General features: G+C 38.6%; 1 protein-coding gene across 1 annotated transcript; it reads right to left on the bottom strand.

The window, feature by feature from the left end:
• Positions 1 to 23073: 23073 nt before the first annotated feature.
• On the bottom strand, positions 23074 to 23862 carry LOC125480903. The gene has a single exon (XM_048592142.1). It carries the CDS (start codon positions 23860 to 23862, stop codon positions 23074 to 23076), a length of 789 nt encoding a protein of 262 aa, XP_048448099.1.
• Positions 23863 to 24202: the final 340 nt, after the last annotated feature.

Here is a 24202-nt window from a genome sequence, read left to right as displayed (position 1 = left end):
TTCATAAGTATTAGTCATCAAAATGAAGAAGAGACTCCAGCAGAACTTAGAAGGAGTAAGAGACCTAGAGTGGAGAAGAACTTTGATGATGATTTATATACCTTTTTAACTGAAGGTGATCCAACAACCTATAAAGAAGCGATGATCTCTATGGATGCTCCATTTTGGAAAGAAGCTATACATAGTGAAGTTGAGTCTATTTTACAAAACAACACTATTTAGGAAGAAACTGAAGCTTGATGGAAGTATAGACAAGTACAAAGCTAGGCTAGTTGCCAAGGGATTCACTCAAAAGAAGGAATTGATTATTTTGACACTTACTTTCCTGTGTCTAGGATTACTACAATTAGGATCCTTATAGCGTTAGCTTCTATACACAATTTAGTAGTTCATCAAATGGAAGTTAAAACAACAATTTTGAATGGAGATCTTAGATATGAAGAAGTTTACATGGAGCAACCCAAAGGATTTATAGTGAAAGGCCAAGAACATGAAGTGTGTAAGTTGGTTAAGTGGTTTTATGGACTCAAGCAAGCTCCAAAGCAATGGTATGAGAAGTTTGATAAAGTCATTTTAGAATATGATTTTGAAATCAATGATCATGAAAAGTGTCTGCTATAAGGAATGCAATGGACAATGTGTTATTTATGTCTTTACGTTCACGATATATTATTATTTGGAACAAGTCTAGAAATTGTGAAAGATGTTCAGTCTTATCTATCAAGGAGGTTTGATATGAAAGATCTAGGAGAAGCCAATATTATATTGGGAATGAAAGTAGAAAGAACACAAGTAGGTTTTATTATAAACCAAGCTAGTTCAATTGAGAAAATGCTTAACAAGTTCAATTTTTTTCAATTGCAATCGTGTCTCGACACCATATGAACCAAGTGTGTACTTAATTAAAAATAGTGGTGAACCCGTGTGTCAACTCCAGTATTCTCAGATGATTGGGTCTTTGATGTATATATCAAATAAAACTAGACTTGATATAGCTTATGCGGTTGGAAGGCTAAGTAGATACAGTCATAAATCCAAGTAAAGAACACTAGAATGCTTTAAGGCGAGTGTTTAAGTATTTAAGAGGAACTTTGCATTATTCTATAAACTATAAAGGATTTCCTTACGTAGTAGAAGGGTACAATGATGCAAATTGGATCATAGATAGATCTGAAGTGAAATCTACTTTAGGATATGTATTTTTATTGGGAAGAGCAACTATATCTTGGGGATCTAAGAAACAAACAATAATTTCCAGAAGTACAATGGAATATGAACTCATAGCTCTTGATACTGCATGTATAGAGGCTGAATGGATTAAGAATTTTTTTTCTTGATATCCCATTGGTGAGCAAGCCTATACCTACCATCTCCATACATTGTGATAGTAAGGCCGTGATAAATTTAGTGAGGCAGACACATAAAAATAAGAAAGTAAATAGACATATCAATGTTAGATACAAATATGTGAGAAGCTTGTTAATAGAAGTTATTTCTTTGGACTAGGTGAAATCGGAAAAGAATATTGATGATCAATTGACCAAAGGTCTATGTAGGAATGGAGTCCTAGATTCGTCGAGGGGGATGGGCTTAAATCCATAAGGAAATCACCTAGGGAGGAAAGCCAACCTTTGTGATTAGAGATCCCATAAAGAAGGTTCAATGGGTAGAAACAATCCATATTGCATGACTTATATTCCAGCACTCTAAATAGGAGATTTGAAATAAAATCCCTTGCTCATCCCTATGACATTTGTGCTGATGATATGTGATGTTAAGGAAGGACATTGTCTTGAATGAGTTCCAAGGCGAGCAATCTTCCCCAGAGTACAGGTCACATGTACTTTCGGAGGACTTACCTAAGTGAGAGTAGTCATGAGGCCATGACTGTGAGAATTGGGTTGTTCTCTAAAAACACTCATGGCAATCAAGATTAAATGCATGGCCATAAATAGCGCTAACCCGCTTCAAGTTTTTGATCAATACTATGTGTGTCAAATGTTGTAATTTGAATTAGAGGAATCTAGTTCAACACTTAGTTCACTCTAATTCCTTTAGATGAAAACTATGAACACTAAGTGTAGGTTCAACTCCAAAAAACACCTACACCCATTGCATGGTATACAAATTGCCCAAACTTTCATTTCTTCATTGTGTCTATTTTATTCCTCATTGAGTTTTAAATCTTGTGGGGGATTGTTGGTTAATTTAATTAATTAAATTATATTTTATTTTAAAGATTCAAAACTTATTTTTATTTTATTTATTTTTAATATTTAAGAGAGGTGTTTTATTTGAAGAGTCATAATCCTTTTCTAAAGGGGTATGAGAAGTTTTTAAATAAGAAACCTCAAACAGAAAATAGAATATGTTAGAAACTATTTTGTGTCCTTCACTTCTCACATTTCTGTTAGTCAATTTACATTCCTACAATTCTTAATTTATAATTCTTGGGCAATTGATCACTACCTGGCAATCCCGTCTGCCGTTGGCATGCATAACGGATCATGCATCCAGTGACGCTTTGGGTTGTATCTTGGAGTTGTAGGCACCACCATAACCTGCATGTGGGGAGGCATCTACAAATTTAGGGCAGCGACCTCGCGCCTCTCTTTGGTTCACAAGCCAGATATTCTTATTCCTTTTTCCTATTTTAACTTTCATAAGTGTGATAGTGATTATACATTTAATTTATTATATTCGATTACATAAATAGTTGGTATATTTCTACAATATATTTCACACACTCCACGTTGAACTTTAACAATCTGAACTTTGTAAGCCTCAGTTCATAGATCATCCTTACAAAAATTCAATATAATTCAAAACAATTTGCCTATTTAATTATTACGATGAAATTTCAATATTTCTTAAAGAACAAAGTATTCGTCAATTTCTTTGTACTCAATTAGATGCTTAAAATATTTCTAATTTGGCTAATAGTTTGTAAGGATGATCTATGAGGTGCAACTTGAAAAATAGACAGTTCGAATCGCTAAAGTTCGATATGATATGTGCCCCACAGCTAATCCCCTATATTTTTATAACAAAAAATGAGGACCCCTTCCTTTAAATGCTTCATGCTTAATATACATATATGTTAGGAAAATATAAGGAAAAATTAGTATCCAGTCCCTAGTTACTAATGTTTATTGGCTGAGACCTTATTAGTTTTCAAATTTTGATTGGAATCCTTAGCATTAATGTGATAATGAATTTACATGTTTATTACATATTTTTTAAAATAAAAATTAGTAATTGATTTAGAATTTTAATACTCACACCCTTATTAAACTCCAAAGTAATTTTCAATTCAAACATTTAACATTTCCAAATAAAAAAAAATTAAAAAAAAATAAGAATAAGTTTGTACCCATTAGTTTTTTTATAAAAAGATTCTCAAATTTTTAATCATAAAAGCACCCATTCATATAATTTTCAATTTTTGTAATCTTAAATGTACCCATTATTAAATATACCAATTTGTTATATGTAAAATTTACCATTTTTTTAATATAAAATGTACAAATTATTTATATAAAAAGTACCCAATTTTTTAATATAAAACCCATTAAAAATAATTTAATCCATTTTTAAACTCATATGGGTACATTATTTTTTCATTGATTTGAGAATGTATCTATGTCAACTTTAATCAAAGAAATTTACTAACGTTTTATTAAGCCTAATATCTTCTTGTTTTTATGTGTTTTGAAGAATATATCCATGTTTTGGTACAATATTTTTTTTTTTTTTGGTTAATTTTGATGAATGTTCCCATATTTACACACACACACACCCAAAATATATTAGGGAGTATAATTTATATTTTATTATTTTTAATCCCACAAACTATGGGTTATATTTAAAATCTCATTAATATAAACAAATACAAATTTCAATTTTTATTTTTTAATTTTAAAAATATAGTAACTTACACTATTACATTAATATCAAAGACTTCGATCAAAAACTAAAAACAAACAAGGTTTCAATCAAAGAATATTGATAACTAGAGACCGCATCCAAAGTGTTTCAAAATATAATCTAATTGCTATATTAATAACATGGAGAAGTTATAAAATAAAGTGAAAATATGACTTTAGCCTTTCAAACTCAATTTTCTTCATATAAAACCCTACATAACTTTTTTACTCAAAGAAAATCCAATGACTAGGATCCACATAAGCAAATTCATTAACTTCATATTAATTCACACAATTTACATTTTTCACATGCCTAAAATACCCCTATTACATACTTGATGTAGACAATTAATTGTAAGGAAATAGTAAATGATTTTGCAACAAGAAAAAAAAAAGACATGAATGTTAAAAATTTATTGCATATTAATTTTTTAGAAAGGTTTTGAATTTTCAGAAAACTATTCGATTCAGTCTTTTCACCCTACTCTTGAATACTTTTGAATTTATCCTTTTTTATTAATATATTAGAACATTGTATTTCATTATCTACATGCACATTAATTTACCTACAACAATTATACCATGGGTGTAATATAATATCTCTTTTTTACAATGATGCAAAATAATGTTTATACCAACAACAAAACGTGCCTAACATATGTACTAATTACATGGAAAATAATTTACCTATATTAAGAAGAAATGTAGTTCGATGCATAGTATTAAAAATACTATGTTACACCCATGTTTATACAACAATAAAACGTGCCTAACATGTTATATCCCAACCCGAGTGGGACCATTTCCCGAGCCCGACTCCATCGTAGCATGATATTGTCCGCTTTGGGCCCCCAGCACACCCTCACGGTTTTGTTTCTAGAAACTCACACGAGAACTTCCCAGTTGGTCACCCATCCTGGGAGTGCTATCGCGCGCTACTTGCTTAACTTCGGAGTTCCCATGGAACCCGAAGCTAGTGAGCTCCCAAAAGGCCTTGTGCTAGGTAGGGATGTGAATATACATATAAGGATCACTCCCCTGGGCGATGTGGGATATCACATAACATATCTAACAATACATGGAAAATAATTTACCTACAAGTTAGAGAAATGTTATTTGGTTGGGTGTAGTATAAATTTTTTTAATAATTGGAAAAATTAAATATAACTAGGTGTAGTGTAATTTTTTTTTATATAATTAGAACAAATTAATTTACCTACAACAATTATACGATGGGTGTAATGTAATATCTTTCTTTACAATGATACAAAATATTGTATGTACCAACAACAAAATTTGCCTAACATAAGTACTTGTACATGGAAAATAATTTACCTATAACAAAAGAAATGCAGTTTGATGTATAAAATCAACAATATTATGTTCCACTCATGTTTATACAACAACAAAACGTGTCTAACATATATAACAATACATAGAAAATAATTTACCTACAAGTTAGAGGAATGTTATTTGATTCAAAATATATAACATAGGTGTAGTATTTTTTTTTAAATAATTGGAACAAACTAATTACCTACCAATTAATATGGATAAAACTGATACAAAATATATCACGAAAAAAAAAAAACTACTTTTCTAGTTTGACATAGATACGGTTAATGCAAACATTTTTTTCATTTTATTTCACTTTTTCTATTACTTTTAATTTGGCATAAATTTAGGAATTTGAAAAAGGGACCATAAAGTGACACACCCCGACCGAGATCAGGGCATGCTGGCTGTCACGTGGAAGTGATGTAACCATGTGCACAGTGCGGAAGTTAATAAAATAATAATAAAAGTATGAATAAATAAAAACCAGCTTTACACAAAGTAAGAACATACATGTGCAAGCGTAAGTGTGAAAACAAAGTTCAGAGCACGAAGACCTAATGCAGTCCGGGAGAAAATACACTACATAAACACACCCGAAGGTGGTTCTACATTGGTGATAATCTGTCAGATATGCCGGGGAAATCCTCTGGGAAGCCACCAAGAGTGCTAGCCAACTAGAACCTGGAGGGGCGCAAAACAAAAAGTGTAAGTGGGCAAAAACAAAGCTTTTCAAAAACCATTTCAAAAACAAGATTCCAACCCCTAGCCGTAAAACCTGTATACTTCCCAGAAAATATAATATACATATATATAAATCATGCTCGGAAATGTGCAATGCCAAAAGCCTCGAAATAAAATGCAAGTACTCAAGTAATGTCAAAATCAATGCCATGAAATCTGTCAGCCAGAGTCACCTAATGTGACCTGTACGACTGAATCTAGAGCTCAAATCTCCATCTCACTAACTATACCTGCACAGGAGTCGGAACCACCTAAAGTGGTCTGTACGACATGACTGGGTGTATAATAAGTATGCTCAAGTGCTACGATCACGTGAAGGCTGGGCAACTAATCGTGGGTCACCTACGAGTCGGAACGACCTAAAGTGGTCTGTACGACAGGACTGTGCACCTAACTTGGATTGCGGGAGGTGAACATCACGTGAAGGACTGTGCCCAACTCTGGGCGGGAGCACTAACATCGAGGGTGCAGGTTATGAGCTCTCTATGCATCTCAAACCACTACTGAATATAAGCATAAACCATACTCACCTGGCACTTACCTATGCGCCCGCAGCACCAACATATATATATATATATATATATATATATATATATATATATATATAGGCTACTAATAATGCATAAACAAACAGCAAACAATAATGCATGGCATATAAACATATAAACATTTCCATTCACTTTCTGGGAAAAACGTAAGTATATAGGTATATATGGAAAACCAAAAGCCCATTCACTGGTATGTAGAAGGGTCGTAACCCCCTTGCCTCGAGTGACCGCGCTCGTCCTCGGGATAGGTCTCACCTATATGCGAAACAACTATAAAAACGTTAATTTTAAAGCACATAACCAACCTTATGAAATAACTTCTCATACAATGCTCAAATGGGGTGTATGAATACACCAACGTGATTTACTCAACCTCAGGAACATCCCCATATTTTTAGAAAAATTTTCCATCGCCGCACGCGCCCCCACGCGCTGGCCAAGGCACGGCCACAGGCGCCGCCCACGGGCAGGCACGTGCCTGGCACATTGACGGCGTCAGTTAACGCCATCAGGAATATTCTGTTAACGCCGTTAGGAATATTCTGTCCAAACTGACAGAATATTCCGTCATCTTCTTCGGCGAAGCTCCGGCGCCGAAAAATCGGAAAAACTTTAAAACCTTGTATCTCACTCGTTTTTCAACCAAATTTCACAAAATTGGTACCAAAATGAATCTTACAACAAGAGGAACAAATCCATACCACTTTCAAGCACTAAAATCCACGGAATCTCGTCAGAAAAACACCACCAACTCCGGCCAACCTTATAACTCACGATCCTGACGTCCAAAACCTTCAAACGAACCATCTTGAGCCTTCTAAGGACCTCACCAAGCTTCTTACAAGCTTGAAATTCCAAAAAACACAAGAATTAACGTGTGCATGAACAGTGACCAAATCGGGGTATCTCGAGTTCAACGTGAAAAAAAAGGTATCCTTACCTGAAATGGGTATGGTTGAACTCTTACAGACCTCACGAGCATGAATATGTAATTTGTTTCCTCGATCTGTGAAGGTTTGGATGATTTTGGTTGTCGTCCGTATAAGAAGAATAGAAATGGGAGAGAGAGAGGGCTTGGGACAGGGCAAGGAGAGAGGGTGAGTGAGTGTGGTGTGTGTGTGGTCCAAAACCAGCCAAGTAACACCCAAAAACAACCACATAACAAAAGAACCATAATAGGGGCAAAATCGTCATTTCACCCCTACAGTTTGAAAATCCGGAATGGGCTGTCACAACCAACCCACCTTATTAGAATTTCATCCCGAAATTCAAAATAACCACACAAAGAAAACCCCTAGCGATCAAAGAACAACCGAGGATACAAATCCCTCATTCGATCTTCAGTTTCCCAAGTAGCTTCCTCCACGAAATGATTCCTCCACAAAACTTTCACCAAATTCACTGTCTTGTTCCTCAGAACCTTTTCTTTCCAATCTAGAATCGTCACTGGTTCCTTATCATAAGTGAAATCCGGATTGATTTCCAAGGGTTGAGGAGGTATCACATGAAACGGATCAGCAACATAATGTCGAAGCATGGACACGTGAAAAACGTTATGTACTTTAGCTAACTCAGGAGGCAACTTCAGCCTGTAAGCTACCTTGCCAACTCGCTCGGTGATTATGTACGATCCGATATACCTGGGACTCAGCTTACTTTTCTTTCCAAACTGTACAACGCCTCTCCACGGAGATAGTTTCAGAAACACCCAATCGCCAACCTCATACACTTTGCATGTCGATTTGCTAAACTCTTTTGCCTATCCTGGGCCACCTTCAGGTTAGACTTGATTACCTGAACATTTTGAGTAGTCTCCTCAACAATCTTTCTGCCCCCCAAAACTCTTTCTTCGACCTCTGACCAACACAAGGGTGTGCGACAAGATCTACCATATAACGCCTCAAATGGTGCCATACCGATACTCAAATGAAAGCTGTTGTTGTAGGCAAACTCCATTAAATCCAACCGCTTGTGCCAAACATCACCAAACTGTAACACCAAAGCTTGCACCATATCCTCCAACATCTGAATGGTTCTCTCTGACTGTCCGTCCATCTGAGGATGATACGCCGTACTATAAAGTAGTCTCGTACCTAAAGCTTCCTGAAAAGCTACCCAAAACTTAGATGTAAATCTCGGATCACGATCCAAGACAATACTCACAGGGACACCATGGTACTTCACGATCTTCGAGATGAACAACTCAGCTAATCGGCCCAAAGAATACTTCTCCCTTACTGGAATGAAATGTGCTGACTTAGTAAGCCAATCAACAATCACCCAAATGCCGTCGAATCTATTATGTGTATGCGGAAGCTTGTACGCAAAATCCATAGTAATGTTTTCCCATTTTCACTCTGGAACGGGAAGGGGCTGCAACAACCCAAACGGTTTTTTCCTTTCCGCCTTAACTTGCTGACAAACAACACACCTACTCACATACTCAGCTATCTCCCTCTTCATACCCGGCCAATAATAAAATGGTCGAATGGTATGATACATTTTAGTAGCTCCTGGATGCATAGCATAAGCCGAGATATGTGCTTCATCGAGAATTGCTTTTTTTAAATCCAAATTATTAGGTACGAACATCCTACCCTCCTGCATCAGCATACCATCCGAATCACGAACTCTGAGGTCTTTCCTCCTCCCTCGATCTCGAGCTTGGATCAATTCTTGAGTTTCCCTATCAGCTACCTGAGCTTCAAGCACCCGATCGACTAAAATTGGCCTAACTTGAAAATTAGCAAGTAAAGCCACCTCTCGAACTTCTGCCTCTAACCTCACTCCCGTAGATCTTAAGTCTGCTAGAAGAGGAATGCGACTAGCGTACAACGCGTTGATACGACCCTGAGACTTCCTGCTAAATGCATCAGCCACTACATTTGCACAACCAGGGTGATAATCAATCGTGTAATCATAATCACTGAGCAGTTCTATCCACCTCCGCTGACGAAGATTAAGATCCTTTTGCGTAAAAAGATACTGAAGACTCTTATGATCTGTAAAGATCTTACATTTCTCTCCATAAAGGTAATGTCTCCACAAATTCAACACAAAAATAATGGCAGTTAACTCCAAATCATGTGTAAGGTAATTTAACTCATGAGGTTTCAGTTGTCGTGAAGCATAAGCAATTACCCTACCATGCTGCATCAATACATAACCCAGACCATTCAAAGAAGCATCACTATAGACCTCAAAATCACCACTATCGTTCGGGAGCGCCAAAACAGGTGCATGAGTGAGACAATGCTTCAACTGCTGGAAACTTTGCTCACACTTATCATCCCACTCAAATTTAACATCTTTCCTCGTTAATCTCGTCAGTGGTAAAGCAACCATAGAAAAATCCTTAACAAACCGTCGATAATACCCTGCTAACCCAAGGAAACTCCTCACCTTAGTGCCGGTTCGCGGTTGCTCCCATTTCTCCACAGCTGCCATCTTTTGAGGATCCACCAAAATACCATGAGCTGAAATGACTTGCCCCAAAAATGCAACTTGGTCTAACCAAAACTGGCACTTGCTAAACTTAGCATACAATTGGTGTTCCCTCAACCTTTTCAACACCAAGGTAAGATGTCGTCGATGAAAACAATAACAAATCTATCCAAACATGGCTGAAACACCCAGTTCATCAAATCCATAAAAGTAGCTGGTGCATTCGTCAATCCAAATGGCATAACCAGAAACTCGTAATGACCATAACGAGTCCTGAACGCCGTCTTAGGAACATCATCCCTACTAATCTTCAGCTGATAATATCCAAACCTCAAGTCAATCTTGGAGAATACATAAGCATATCGAAGCTGATCAAATAAATCATCAATACACGGCAACAGATAACGGTTTTTAATCATTACCCGATTCAATTGCCGATAATCAATACATAGCCTCAAAGTTTCGTCTTTCTTTCTCACAAACAACACTGGAGCTCCCCAATGTGAAGTACTAGGCTAAATAAAACCCTTATCCACTAATTCCTGCAACTGAAATTTCAATTCCCTTAACTCAGTAGGAGCGATACGATAAGGAGTCAAGGAAATAGGATTAGTACTTGGAAGCAACTCAATGGTGAACTCCATGTCTCGATTTGGCGGTAAGCCAGGTAAATCCTCAGGGAAAACATCAGGCAAATGTTTGACTACCCTTACATCCTCCACATTACTAGGAGCAACCTCATCCAACACCACATGAGCTAACTACCCCTGGCAACCTTTATATAACAACCTTTTCGCTCGTACGGCCGAAATAACGCCATGTCTCACCACACTCTGCTCGCCCACAAAAGTAACTACAGGTAATCTAGGACGATGGAACGTAACTATTTTCCTGTAACAATCAATATTGGCACGATTGAAATGCAACCAATTGATGCGAAATATATTAAGCACACAAATTAAACCCTCTTCTGACAATTGTAGCAAAGTATGTAAGTAGGGATCGTTCAAAACCGGGGATTAGGAGGGATTGCTAAACTCTTGAAAACTGACCTAAGAACTCCAAAACAAAGTTAAAAACACTAATTTGGACTCAAAGAATGAAAAACTAAAGTTAAAACACTAAAACAAAACAAAAACTCAAAACAGCAACTAGAAGACTCAAAACTGCCTAAAAACCACTTTCTGGGCAGTTTTGAGCACCTACACTAATTTGGACGAAATTGGTTGAAAACTTGACTCAAAACACTTAAAAACATGAACCAAAACAATTTCTAACTAAATTGAGACTTCAAAGTAAAGGGGGATTTGATTTGGACGAAATTAAAGTTGAGAAAACAAATTGCAAATTAAAACTGATTTTGAAACGTTTTTGGGGTTTTTAATGGATGATAGACTAGTTAGGGGTTCTTTCTCCACACATGACAAGTATGCAAATGACTCGATTTCCAGTTATTCCTTCATAGAATTATGAATGACAATGCCCCAAATTAACCGTGACATCACTAGTTAATTCTCAAGTTTTCCTTGTGTTATTAAATTGGATGACATCATACGACAACCCAAAGCATTCTTCAAAAGTTCCTTACATGACATCATAATAAAGATACAATCAAAGATCATTACGTTCAATGAAAACTATAAGCATTGACAAAGCACTTGTGACTATGACATCATGACACTTATGCTAGGAATTGAACTTAACGCGATTGTGACTAGCAACCTTCACTACTTGTGAATATAAGTGTGTGACAATTATGTGAAACAAACTTATATTCTAGCATCATATTCATGCAAGCCAATTAAGTGTCGACCCCTAATTAACAAACACAAATACGTTATTACTCGCACAGTTAAGCCAATTGCATTCACGATTCAAGAATTCATAACTGGAATTTATCAAATCAACTTGCACACATAGTTATGGCTTCGAAATCACCCCTAACCAATAGGGTTTTAGCCACTCATGTTCATAGCAAAATGAAAGGAAAATAAATTAAACATTGAAATCATAAAACGAATTACACCTAGAATGCACCAACGACGAAGCTTGAGCATCCAAGAGTCCTTCCTTCTTTCTCCTTGCTACGGCACAAAGGTGGATGGGGTGGTTGGGATGTGTTTTAGGATCAGGGATTATGGAATTGGATGGAGGATAGGCACGGCAAGGTGTAGTGTTTGGTGGAATTGTGTTTCTAGGATTTTAGGATGTGTAGAATGGTGTGGCTAGATGAATGGACGAAAATTGGGTGAATGAGTCCTCCCCTTAGTGCCTTGCTACAAAGCCTTATTTATAGGGCTAGGAAAGGCTTAGAACTTAGTTGAAACCAAAAGGTTTTGTACTAGAAATTCTATACATGAAACACTTAAAGGATATATGTGTGTAGCTTGGACAAGGTAGGACGGCTTGGACAAGGTAGGAGACAAGATAGGACGGCTAGGAGACAAGCTAGGACGGCTAGGAGACAAGCTAGGACGGCTAGTGACAAGCTAGGACGGCTAGTGACAAGCTAGGACGGCTAGGAGACAAGGTAGGACGGCTAGTGACAAGCTAGGACGGCTTGTTCTTCCAATACAGAAATTAGGCACCATTTGTGAATAGATAAAGCCTTCTAGAAATAAGGTTTTTAGGCCCCCTTGCAGCTCCCTAACTGAATTCAAGCCTTCAAATTCGTCCATCCTCATGCCTCCATGCTTGCACTATCCAATCTTGGCCCAAAAATGCTCTAGAATGCTCCAAATTGCTTCTTTTTGCATACTTTGACACTAAAACCTGAAATTACACGAAAATGACTTTAAACACTAAACTAACTAAGGAAAAACGACATAAATGCATGAGAACAAGCCAATTAAGTCGCATAAAAATGCTCCTATCAAATTCCCCCACACTTAGCTTTTGCTAGTCCTCGAGCAAAACAAAGAAATAAAACAAGACAAAACAAACAAACATAATCTAAACCTTCCAACGTTTGCCTCAGGGATTTCCAATGCACATGACATGTTAAAGATTATCATTCCCACAGTTTTGAGTCAATTTAACACTTAAGCACATGCTTAATCATAGTCACTACTTACTAGTTCACAATTAACCAATTAAAACAATGTTTTGAATGTAGTAACATGCCTTAGAGAATTCCCTCAATCCTTAATAGATTTGCACTCTATTTTCACTCAGATTTTCTAACTACACACCCTATAATAGTTATATGTGAGATAATTGATGTAGATATAAAAACGAATGCTCACATATATGTATCACAAAGAACGCAATTTCCGGAGTTAATAGGCATGTTTAGATATGATCTCATGAATGAAATGCTACTACTTAGATGCGAGAACCAGTGACATCATATGCTCATACCAAATTCAAACTCAACAAATTGAAACACATAACACTCAAGATAGAAGTTTAAGGGTTGCAACGGGGCTTGGGGTATTGGTTAACAAAGAAAGGATAGGGAAAACAAACGTTCTTCAAGCATTAGTAAGCAAAGTAATGAAATTAAGCTTCGAATTCACTTAGTTTGCAGAAATTAACTTAAAAACACAAGGGGAAGACTTTAAACAACTTCTTGGGGCCGAATTCAACTTTTTGGACCCTTTCTTCAACAAACAACACCTTGGAACTCTTTTTCTCATGTTGTTCAACTCTTTTCATACTTTTTTTTTTTTTCATTTTTTTTCTTTTTTTTTTTTTTCACGAATTTTTCTTTTCTTTTCTTTCTACCCGTGCTTATGGCACATAATTCTCAAATTAAAAACTTCCCCCACACTTGGTTTCTGCCATAAAGGAATTCCATTTGAATCATGCTTACTATACTTTAAGAACGAGGGTATGGATAGTCCTAATCTAGGCTAGGTGAGGGTAATGTGGGTTAACAAAGAAAAGGCTAAACAAGGCTCAATGGGGTTAACACCTAAACATATAATGGAGTAGGGCACACGGCTTTTTGGCTAAAGTGGTGGTCACTACACAACTTCATCTTGAATATGTGTTATGCTAATCAATACCATGCTTTGAATGAAATGGGCATGACTTCTAGTGTTTGGAACTAAATGATGAAATGCCTTCTAAGTAGCAACCAAGCAAAGAATAATGAGATCATGCAACGATTTTAGAAAACAAAGAATGCACAGATTTTAACTCTCCAAATAAACGTTTAGGCTCAAGTCTCACAAGGTTGTAGCGTTAATTTGAGTTCTTTCCTTCAAGCATGTTACAAAAACTGATTTTTTTCTTTTATGATTGCATGTGAATTCATAAGTTATAACCACAACCAATCATAAACATAGAGTAAATCAAACTTTCATCCATGTTAATCACTGTCTTTAATAGCCATGTATTTAAAAACCAAATCCTCATCATTGTGTTGGAAGGTACCCTAAGACACAAACAAACACACAAAAACAACTCTTTTTTGGGTTTTTTTTTAAAACAAATTTTTCAAATTTTTCTTTGATTTTCGGATTTTTACTTCAAAACATACTAAAACACACCAAAACTGCTTAAAAACACTTAAAAACAGCAAGGAACAAGTTTTGAAATAATGGGTGATAAAATCCCACGAATTTGCATGAAAAACACTTAGTTACCCCCCCACACTTAAATCAAACATTGTCCTCAATGTTTTCAGCATAGAATCACACAAAGAAACACACAAACAGCAAGTAAAACAACTAAATAGGCAGATTAGAAAGAATCAACAAAGAGAAGGGTTTAGGAACGCAAATCTGGAATTGGAGTGCTTTCTAGGTCTTCCTTTGTTGAATGGCATGGGTTGCCTCCCAAGTAGCGCTTTCTTTAACGTCTTGCAGCCGGACGAAGAACACGTTTAGGCACCATTGGTGCCCACGGCATGGAGTGAGATCTCCTCCACAACCTGCCCCACGGCATTCTCATAGTATGGCTTCAATCTATGTCCGTTGACCTTGAATTCCACCCCATTCCTTAAGCTTTGGACTTGAACTGCACCATGTGGAAAAACATTAGTAACAACAAAAGGTCCAATCCATTTAGAACGTAACTTTCCGGGAAATAAACGTAAACGAGAATTAAAAAGTAAAACTTTCTGCCCAATTGTGAAGGTTTTGCCCCTAATCATCTTGTCATGAAACGCCTTCGTCTTTTCCTTGTAAATGCGGGCATTCTCGTAGGCTTCATTCCTTAGTTCCTCAAGCTCATTCAATTGGAGCTTCCGATGCATTCCAGCAGCATCTAAGTCCAAATTGAACGTTTTGATGGCCCAATGTGCCTTATGCTCTAGCTCCACGGGTAAGTGACAAGGTTTTCCATAAACTAGCCGAAATGGAGACATCCCTAGGGGTGTTTTGTAGGCAGTGCGATATGCCCATAGTGCATCGTCTAAACGCATGCTCCAATCCTTCCGGTTAGGCGCCACGGTCTTCTCCAAGATTTGCTTGACCTCTCTATTTGATACTTCGGCTTGGCCACTTGTTTGTGGGTGATAAGGTGTTGAAATCTTATGCTTGACATTGTACTTCTTGAAGAGTGCCTCAATGGTCCTATTGCAGAAATGTGAACCTCCATCGCTTATAAATACCCGCGGCATCCCAAATCTAGAGAAAATGTTAGTCTTGATGAAATCTGAAACCACTCTAGAATCGTTAGTACGGGTAGCTTTTGCTTCTACCCATTTAGAAACATAATCAACCGCAAGCAAAATATAAGTGAAACCAAATGAAGAAGGAAAAGGACCCATGAAATCAATACCCCAAACATCAAAGATTTCAACATTGAAGATGGGTGTTTGTGGCATTTGGTCTTTTGCACCAATAGAACCTGTTCTTTGACATCTATCACATGTTAAGCAAAACATTCTAGCATCTTTGAACAATGTAGGCCAATAAAAACCAGATTCTAACACTTTATGAGCTGTCCTTTGGGTACCAAAATGGCCTCCACATGCATAAGAATGACAAAATGCTAGAATTGAGTTAAAATCAGAAGTTGGCACACATCTTCTAATAATCTGATCTGGGAAATATTTCCATAGATATGGATCATCCCACACATAAAATCTTGCATCATGTATCAATTTATCACGTTGGACCTTGCTTAGGGTGTTAGGAACTTGCTTAGTCACCAAGAAATTGACCAAATCGGCATACCAAGGGGTACTTACCTCAATGGACAGAAGTTGTTCATTCGGAAACGTCTCAGAAATGGGGAGGGACTCTTCTTCACGCACCAATCTACTCAAGTGGTCAGCCACCACGTTTTCACAACCTTTCTTGTCCCTAATTTCAATATCGAACTCTTGAAGTAGGAGCATCCAACGAATGAGCCTTGGTTTGGCCTCCTTTTTGGTGAAAAGATACTTCAAGGCTGCATGGTCAGTGAAAACAATTACTTTAGTGCCAATAAGATATGATCTAAACTTATCTAAAGCAAATACAACCGCCAAGAGTTCTTTTTCGGTTGTAGAATAATTCAATTGAGCATCATTTAAAGTGCGGGAAGCATAATAAATAACATGTGACTGTTTATTTTTCCTTTGACCCAAAACAGCCCCAAGTGCATAATCCGAGGCATCACACATTAATTCAAATGGAATGGACCAATCCGGGGGAGTTATGATGGGTGCCGTGGTTAGGAGCTCTTTGAGATGCTTGAATGACTTATCGCATGCCTCGTTGAACTCAAAAGACACATCTTTTTGGAGGAGGCGGCATAGGGGTTGTGCAATCTTGGAAAAGTCCTTGATAAATCGTCTATAGAATCCTGCATGACCAAGAAAAGAACGAACCTCTCTAACCGAAGTAGGAGAGGGTAAGTAGCGTACAAGATCTACTTTAGACTTATCAACTTCAATTCCTTTTTCAGAGATTATATGACCCAAAACAATACCTTGTTTAACCATAAAATGGCATTTTTCCCAATTTAAAACAAGGTTTGTTTCAACACAACGTTTCAAGATTAAAGTGAGATTATCCAAGCATTTATCAAAAGAATCACCAAAAACACTAAAGTCATCCATGAATATCTCAATAATCCTTTCAACATAATCAGAAAAAATGCTTACCATACACCTTTGAAACGTGGCAGGGGCATTGCACAAACCAAATGGCATGCGTCGATATGCAAATGTTCCAAAGGGACAAGTAAAAGTGGTCTTTTCTTGATCATCCGGGGCAATGACAATTTGATTATAACCTGAATATCCATCAAGAAAGCAATAAAAAGAATGACCCGCTAACCTTTCCAACATTTGATCTAGGAACGGCAATGGGAAGTGGTCCTTCCTTGTGGTGGCATTTATCTTCCTATAATCGATGCATACACGCCAACCGGTTTGGATTCTCATGGGTACAAGCTCATTCTCGGCATTCTCCACAACCGTCACTCCGGATTTCTTAGGCACACATTGGATAGGTGAAACCCAACGACTATCGGAGATAGGATAAATGACTCCACAATCAAGAAGTTTGATTATCTCCTTTTTCACAACTTCCATCATTGGAGGGTTAAGACGGCGTTGAGCCTCTCTAGTTGGTTTGGTCCCCTCCTCAAGAAATATGTGATGCATACAAGTTGTGGGGCTTATACCTTTGATATCGGCCAATGTCCATCCTAGGGCAGATTTGTACTCCTTCAACACATGCATGAGTTTTTCCTCCTCTTGTGCCGTGAGGGATGATGATATGATGGCAGGCAGTGTCTCATTTTCTCCCAAGAAAATGTACTTCAAATGGCTTGGCAAAGGTTTGAGTTCAAGGATAGGTGCCTGAATTATGGATGGAAGCAACTTGTTAGTCAAAATGGGAATGGACTTTTTGTTAGGAAACTTACCATCATGTATTGGTGATGACTTAAGGGCAGCAACTACTTCAAGAAAATCCTCACTAGGATGCACGGCATAGGATAGTGTATTTGTGCCGTGGGGTTGCATGGATGTTGCTCCCTTGGTTTTGACTTCTACACCACTTGTAATGACTTTTTCAAGCATATCATCATTCAAATCTTCAAGGTATCCCTGCGCCAAAGAGTCAACAGTATCAATAGAGAAACATGAATGATCTTCACTAGGATACTTAATAGAATCGGAAAGATTGAAATTAACAACTTCCCCATCAAATTCCATGGACAAAGTTCCATTAAACACGTCAATCTTAGTCCGGGCCGTTTTCATGAATGGCCTTCCAAGTAGAATGGGCAGCGAGGGTGCATGATCCGATTCATCCATCTCAAGGATATAGAAATCCGCCGGAAAGATCAAATGATTAACCTGCACCAAAACATCTTCCAAAACTCCCTTTGGATAGGCATTAGATCTATCAGCCAATTGTATGATAACACCATCCTTTTTCAATGCTCCTAGGTTCATAGATGCATATATGGAATATGGCATAACATTTATAGAGGCACCTAAGTCAAGCATGGCAGATTCAAATCTAGTGTTACCTATGACACAAGGAATGGTGAAACTACCCGGATCTTTGCATTTGGGAGGTAGTTTGCGTTGCAAGATGGCGGACACATTCTCACCTACTTTTACCACTTCCTTGGTCGACATCCTCTTCCTAGTGGTGCACAACTCCTTCAAAAACTTGGCGTATCTAGGGACTTGCTTGATTGCATCCAACAAGGGTATGTTCACTTGAACTTTCCTAAATGTCTCAAGGATGTCCTTTTCAGCTTCTTCCTTCCTTGTTTGCATAAACCTACTAGGAAAAGGAGCATTCGAAGGAAAAACATTAGTAGAAACCGAATTTGACACATTCTTACCCTTTTTGGCCGAATTAGACAGTTTTGGGGCACTAGGAACTTGTGGCAAAGACTCTCCCACCTTTGCCGTGGGTTTGCTTGATTCTTCCTCTTCAATTTGCAAGTTTTCATCACCTTTGGGACCTGATTGTGATGGTGTAGGATCTGCCCCAATCTCTTTTCCAATTCTCAAGGTTATGGCCTTTGCACTTTCGAAACCTCCCTTTGGATTTGGAACGGTGGAACTAGGGAGCTTTCCTTGTTCACGAAACTGCCCCATAAACTCGGCAATTTGCCCCATTTGTTTCTCCAATTGATCCACCCTTTTGTCTTGGTTTTGCATAGCCTTAGCTTGATCGTCCTGCCCATTAGACAACTTAGTTAGTATCTTAAGAAGTGCATCATTGTCAAGAGACGTACCTGAGGCACTTGGGCCGGATTGGGCTTGATTTTGGGGTGGGCCGTAGGTTTTGGGAAAGAACCCAGGGGGTTGTTGCCTAAAGCCTCCTTGGTTTTGAGATTGTTGGGGCTCCCTCCATTTGAAATTTGGGTGGTCTCTCCAACCGGGATTATATGTGTTGGAATAAGGATCGTTCCTTGGTTGGTTTTGGCCTTGAAACCCAATTGCATTGGCGCTTTCCCATCCACCATTTTCAATCAACTGTGGACATTTTTCAGAGGCATGTCCATGCATAGAACATACGCCACATACAATTGGTCCTTGCATCTTCATGCCTTCGGCCAACTGAGACACAATAGAAGTAAGATTAGCCAATTGTGAATTAATGTCGGAAGTAGAACTTACCTCGTGAACATGTTGCCGTGGGGGTCCTCTTTGGCCTACTCCTTCGTATTGTTGAGCGTTCAACGCTCGATTAGAAATCAAGGTGTTGGCAGCCATAGGTGTTTTGTCCACTAATGCTCCACCTGCCGAGGCATCGAGCATTTGACGTTCTAATGGTAGGAGGCCCTCGTAGAAGTATTGCAAAAGTAGCTCCTCCTTCATCTGATGCTGTGGACAAGAAGCAACAAGTGATTTAAAACGTTCATAGTATGCAGGAAAAGACTCACCTTCATCTTGTTGAATTCCACTTATTTTTTTACGAAGAAGAATGATGCGAGAAGTTGGGAAAAACTTCTCCAAAAACGCTCTTTTAATACTCTCCCATGAAGTGACAGTGCCAGGAGCCAACACGTATAACCAATCCTTAGCTTTATCCATTAAAGAGAATGGAAAAGCTTTCATCTTCAAAATACTTCCGTCAACATTGACGGGAGTCATGCTTGAACAAACTACTTCAAACTCTTTAAGATGCTTGTTTGGATCTTCCATGGAAAACCCATGGTATTTAGGAATGTGGTGCAACAAGCTTGACTTCAACTCGAATTCATCGGTCTTGCCTTGGGCAGCCGCGGGGTATTGAATGCATAATGGTGCGGCATTGGCCAATCCTGAGGCCGAAAGCTCTTTAATGGTCCGATTGTCCGCTGCCATAACTTCTTCTTCCACTTCTTCAAACTCAGATTCGGCCTCTGAACTTGAACTAGGTTCACTACGTTCGGGATGCCTCCTCTTTCTTCTCAAATCACGTTCAAAATCGTCGTTAAAGTCTAAGATATGTGCATGCACAGTTTGAGAACTCCGCGTCATGCATTAGTACCTAAAAAACAAGAAACAAAAATAGGTCAGAAACTAAAACAAAATCAGAAACAAAGTGAAATAAATGAAACAAAAACAATACAAGGGATTAGCAAAGTTGCTAATCCCCGGCAACGGCGCCAAAAATTTGATGCGAAATATATTAAGCACACAAATTAAACCCTCTTCTGACAATTGTAGCAAAGTATGTAAGTAGGGATCGTTCAAAACCGGGGATTAGGAGGGATTGCTAAACTCTTGAAAACTGACCTAAGAACTCCAAAACAAAGTTAAAAACACTAATTTGGACTCAAAGAATGAAAAACTAAAGTTAAAACACTAAAACAAAACAAAAACTCAAAACAGCAACTAGAAGACTCAAAACTGCCTAAAAACCACTTTCTGGGCAGTTTTGAGCACCTACACTAATTTGGACGAAATTGGTTGAAAACTTGACTCAAAACACTTAAAAACATGAACCAAAACAATTTCTAACTAAATTGAGACTTCAAAGTAAAGGGGGATTTGATTTGGACGAAATTAAAGTTGAGAAAACAAATTGCAAATTAAAACTGATTTTGAAACGTTTTTGGGGTTTTTAATGGATGATGGACTAGTTAGGGGTTCTTTCTCCACACATGACAAGTATGCAAATGACTCGATTTCCAGTTATTCCTTCATAGAATTATGAATGACAATGCCCCAAATTAACCGTGACATCACTAGTTAATTCTCAAGTTTTCCTTGTGTTATTGAATTGGATGACATCATACGACAACCCAAAGCATTCTTCAAAAGTTCCTTACATGACATCATAATAAAGATACAATCAAAGATCATTACGTTCAATGAAAACTATAAGCATTGACAAAGCACTTGTGACTATGACATCATGACACTTATGCTAGGAATTGAACTTAACGCGATTGTGACTAGCAACCTTCACTACTTGTGAATATAAGTGTGTGACAATTATGTGAAACAAACTTATATTCTAGCATCATATTCATGCAAGCCAATTAAGTGTCGACCCCTAATTAACAAACACAAATACGTTATTACTCGCACAGTTAAGCCAATTGCATTCACGATTCAAGAATTCATAACTGGAATTTATCAAATCAACTTGCACACATAGTTATGGCTTCGAAATCACCCCTAACCAATAGGGTTTTAGCCACTCATGTTCATAGCAAAATGAAAGGAAAATAAATTAAACATTGAAATCATAAAACGAATTACACCTAGAATGCACCAACGACGAAGCTTGAGCATCCAAGAGTCCTTCCTTCTTTCTCCTTGCTACGGCACAAAGGTGGATGGGGTGGTTGGGATGTGTTTTAGGATCAGGGATTATGGAATTGGATGGAGGATAGGCACGGCAAGGTGTAGTGTTTGGTGGAATTGTGTTTCTAGGATTTTAGGATGTGTAGAATGGTGTGGCTAGATGAATGGACGAAAATTGGGTGAATGAGTCCTCCCCTTAGTGCCTTGCTACAAAGCCTTATTTATAGGGCTAGGAAAGGCTTAGAACTTAGTTGAAACCAAAAGGTTTTGTACTAGAAATTCTATACATGAAACACTTAAAGGATATATGTGTGTAGCTTGGACAAGGTAGGACGGCTTGGACAAGGTAGGAGACAAGATAGGACGGCTAGGAGACAAGCTAGGACGGCTAGGAGACAAGCTAGGACGGCTAGTGACAAGCTAGGACGGCTAGGAGACAAGGTAGGACGGCTAGTGACAAGCTAGGACGGCTTGTTCTTCCAATACAGAAATTAGGCACCATTTGTGAATAGATAAAGCCTTCTAGAAATAAGGTTTTTAGGCCCCCTTGCAGCTCCCTAACTGAATTCAAGCCTTCAAATTCGTCCATCCTCATGCCTCCATGCTTGCACTATCCAATCTTGGCCCAAAAATGCTCTAGAATGCTCCAAATTGCTTCTTTTTGCATACTTTGACACTAAAACCTGAAATTACACGAAAATGACTTTAAACACTAAACTAACTAAGGAAAAACGACATAAATGCATGAGAACAAGCCAATTAAGTCGCATAAAAATGCTCCTATCACCAATCTGTGCCCAGAATCACATCAAAGTCAACAATATCCAATGGGATAAGATCAGCTGGCATAACAATATCCTCCACTATCACTGGAGATCCTGGGTACACACGATCTACAATACAACTCTCCCTTTTAGGCATAGCAAACTCTAAATCATACCCTAGAGGTGTGGGGCGAAGTTGCGTCACTTGAGCATATGTATGAGAAATCACAGAATGTGTAGCACCGCAATCAATTAATACTCTAGCAAAATAACCAAGGATATTTAACGTCCCCATGATCAAATCTGGATTGTTTTAAGCGTCCTGCAGAGAAATATTATGAATACGCCCTTGGGTCTGCTGCCGTCCACCTCGACCTCTGCTCGTTTGGCCACCACGACTCTGAGTGCCACGCCCCTGACTAGGCTGACCAGACTGCCTCGAAGACCCCGCACTACTCGAAGCAATCTCCCCCATGCTGAGTCTGTCCTCCCTGAAACCACTGAGACCCGCCTGCTGGAACTGGAGGATACGGCATATAGCCACCAGAATACTGGGGATAACCACCCTGAGAATATGGATCTTGGGGGTATTAATACTGTCCCGGGGCATAAGGAACAGCATCACCCTGATAGTAATAGGCACCACCACAACCTGTCTGCCTTCAACTACCAGGACCAGGAATCTGCTGGATCGATGCCGGTGGTGGCAAGAAAGTCTGCTGAGGCTTCTGCTGACTCTGGAGACAATTTGCAGCTCGATGTCCCATCTGCCCACAAGTAAAGCAACCACTGCTGCCTTGCCTACACTCGCCAAAATGTCGATTATTACACCTGCGGCAAACTGGGGCCCTACCTTTACCAGTATCACCCTGTCTCTGGCCTCTGGTACCACCAGCAAACCTACCACCACGACCCTGACCAGTGGTGTTAAAGCCACCGCTAGAAGAGCTAGAACTATTACTACCCCTCTTGAAGTTCGGGGTCCTACGAGGTCCGAGCGACGCCTGACCCTTACCTTTATCATCTTTCCTCTGATTATCATCTTTCTCTTCCTCCTCACTCTCGCTCGGCATGTTCTCTGAATCCTCAATTCTCAACAGAATCTCATAAAACTCCTGGTAGGTGTCACATGGGGTAGTGGCCGGCATCGAACGCCACTTCTTCTTAGTGCCTAAACGGAAACGATGAAGCATCTCCGCCAGATTGCCAGCAACATCTGGATGATAGCGAGACAAATCAGTAAACCTTTGGTAGTACTCGTTTGCTGTCAGCTTCCCCTGTCTCAACTCAGTGAATTCCTGCTTTTTGCAGTTAATATACTCAGGAGGCACAAACCTTCTCCTGAACAACTCTCTGAATATATCCTGATCAGTCTTCTTCGCTGGAGATAAACGACGAAGTTCTTGCTCCCACCAGGATGCAGAATCCTTACCCAAAAACCACGATGTCATCTTTACCCACTTCTCAACAGGGAGATTCCCCTAATTATGCAAAACACGAAAGGTTTTCTCAATATATTCTAGCCACCACTCCGCACCCTCAAAACCCTCGTTGCCTTCGAACTTATCCAACTTCAGATTATACATAGTCTCCAGAGGAGTCTTCTGGGGAGGGCGGAGCGCCGAATGAATAACTGTAGCGATAGCTTTCACCAGTTGAGCTACATCGGGGAAACTAGGCTCAGCAAAGCGACGTGGTTCCCGACGAGGCGGCATAATTCTGACAGAAGACGCCAAAACCATTAGAATACTCACAAAAGTACAGGACTGCGAAACCTAGGCTCTGATACCA

The sequence above is a fragment of a genome, unplaced genomic scaffold (genome assembly GCF_019419815.1).
Source record: "Pyrus x bretschneideri cultivar Hongxiangsu unplaced genomic scaffold, Pyrus_bretschneideri_v1 Contig37, whole genome shotgun sequence".
Taxonomy (NCBI): domain Eukaryota; kingdom Viridiplantae; phylum Streptophyta; class Magnoliopsida; order Rosales; family Rosaceae; genus Pyrus; species Pyrus x bretschneideri.
Note: the sequence above shows the minus strand (reverse complement) of the source record. Positions and strands in the feature narration are given on the sequence as shown.

Bases quoted from the DNA above. Each gene is read 5' to 3' on its own strand.
- LOC125480903 (XM_048592142.1), bottom strand. From the start codon at position 23,862: ATGACATCGTGGTTTTTGGGTAAGGATTCTGCATCCTGGTGGGAGCAA.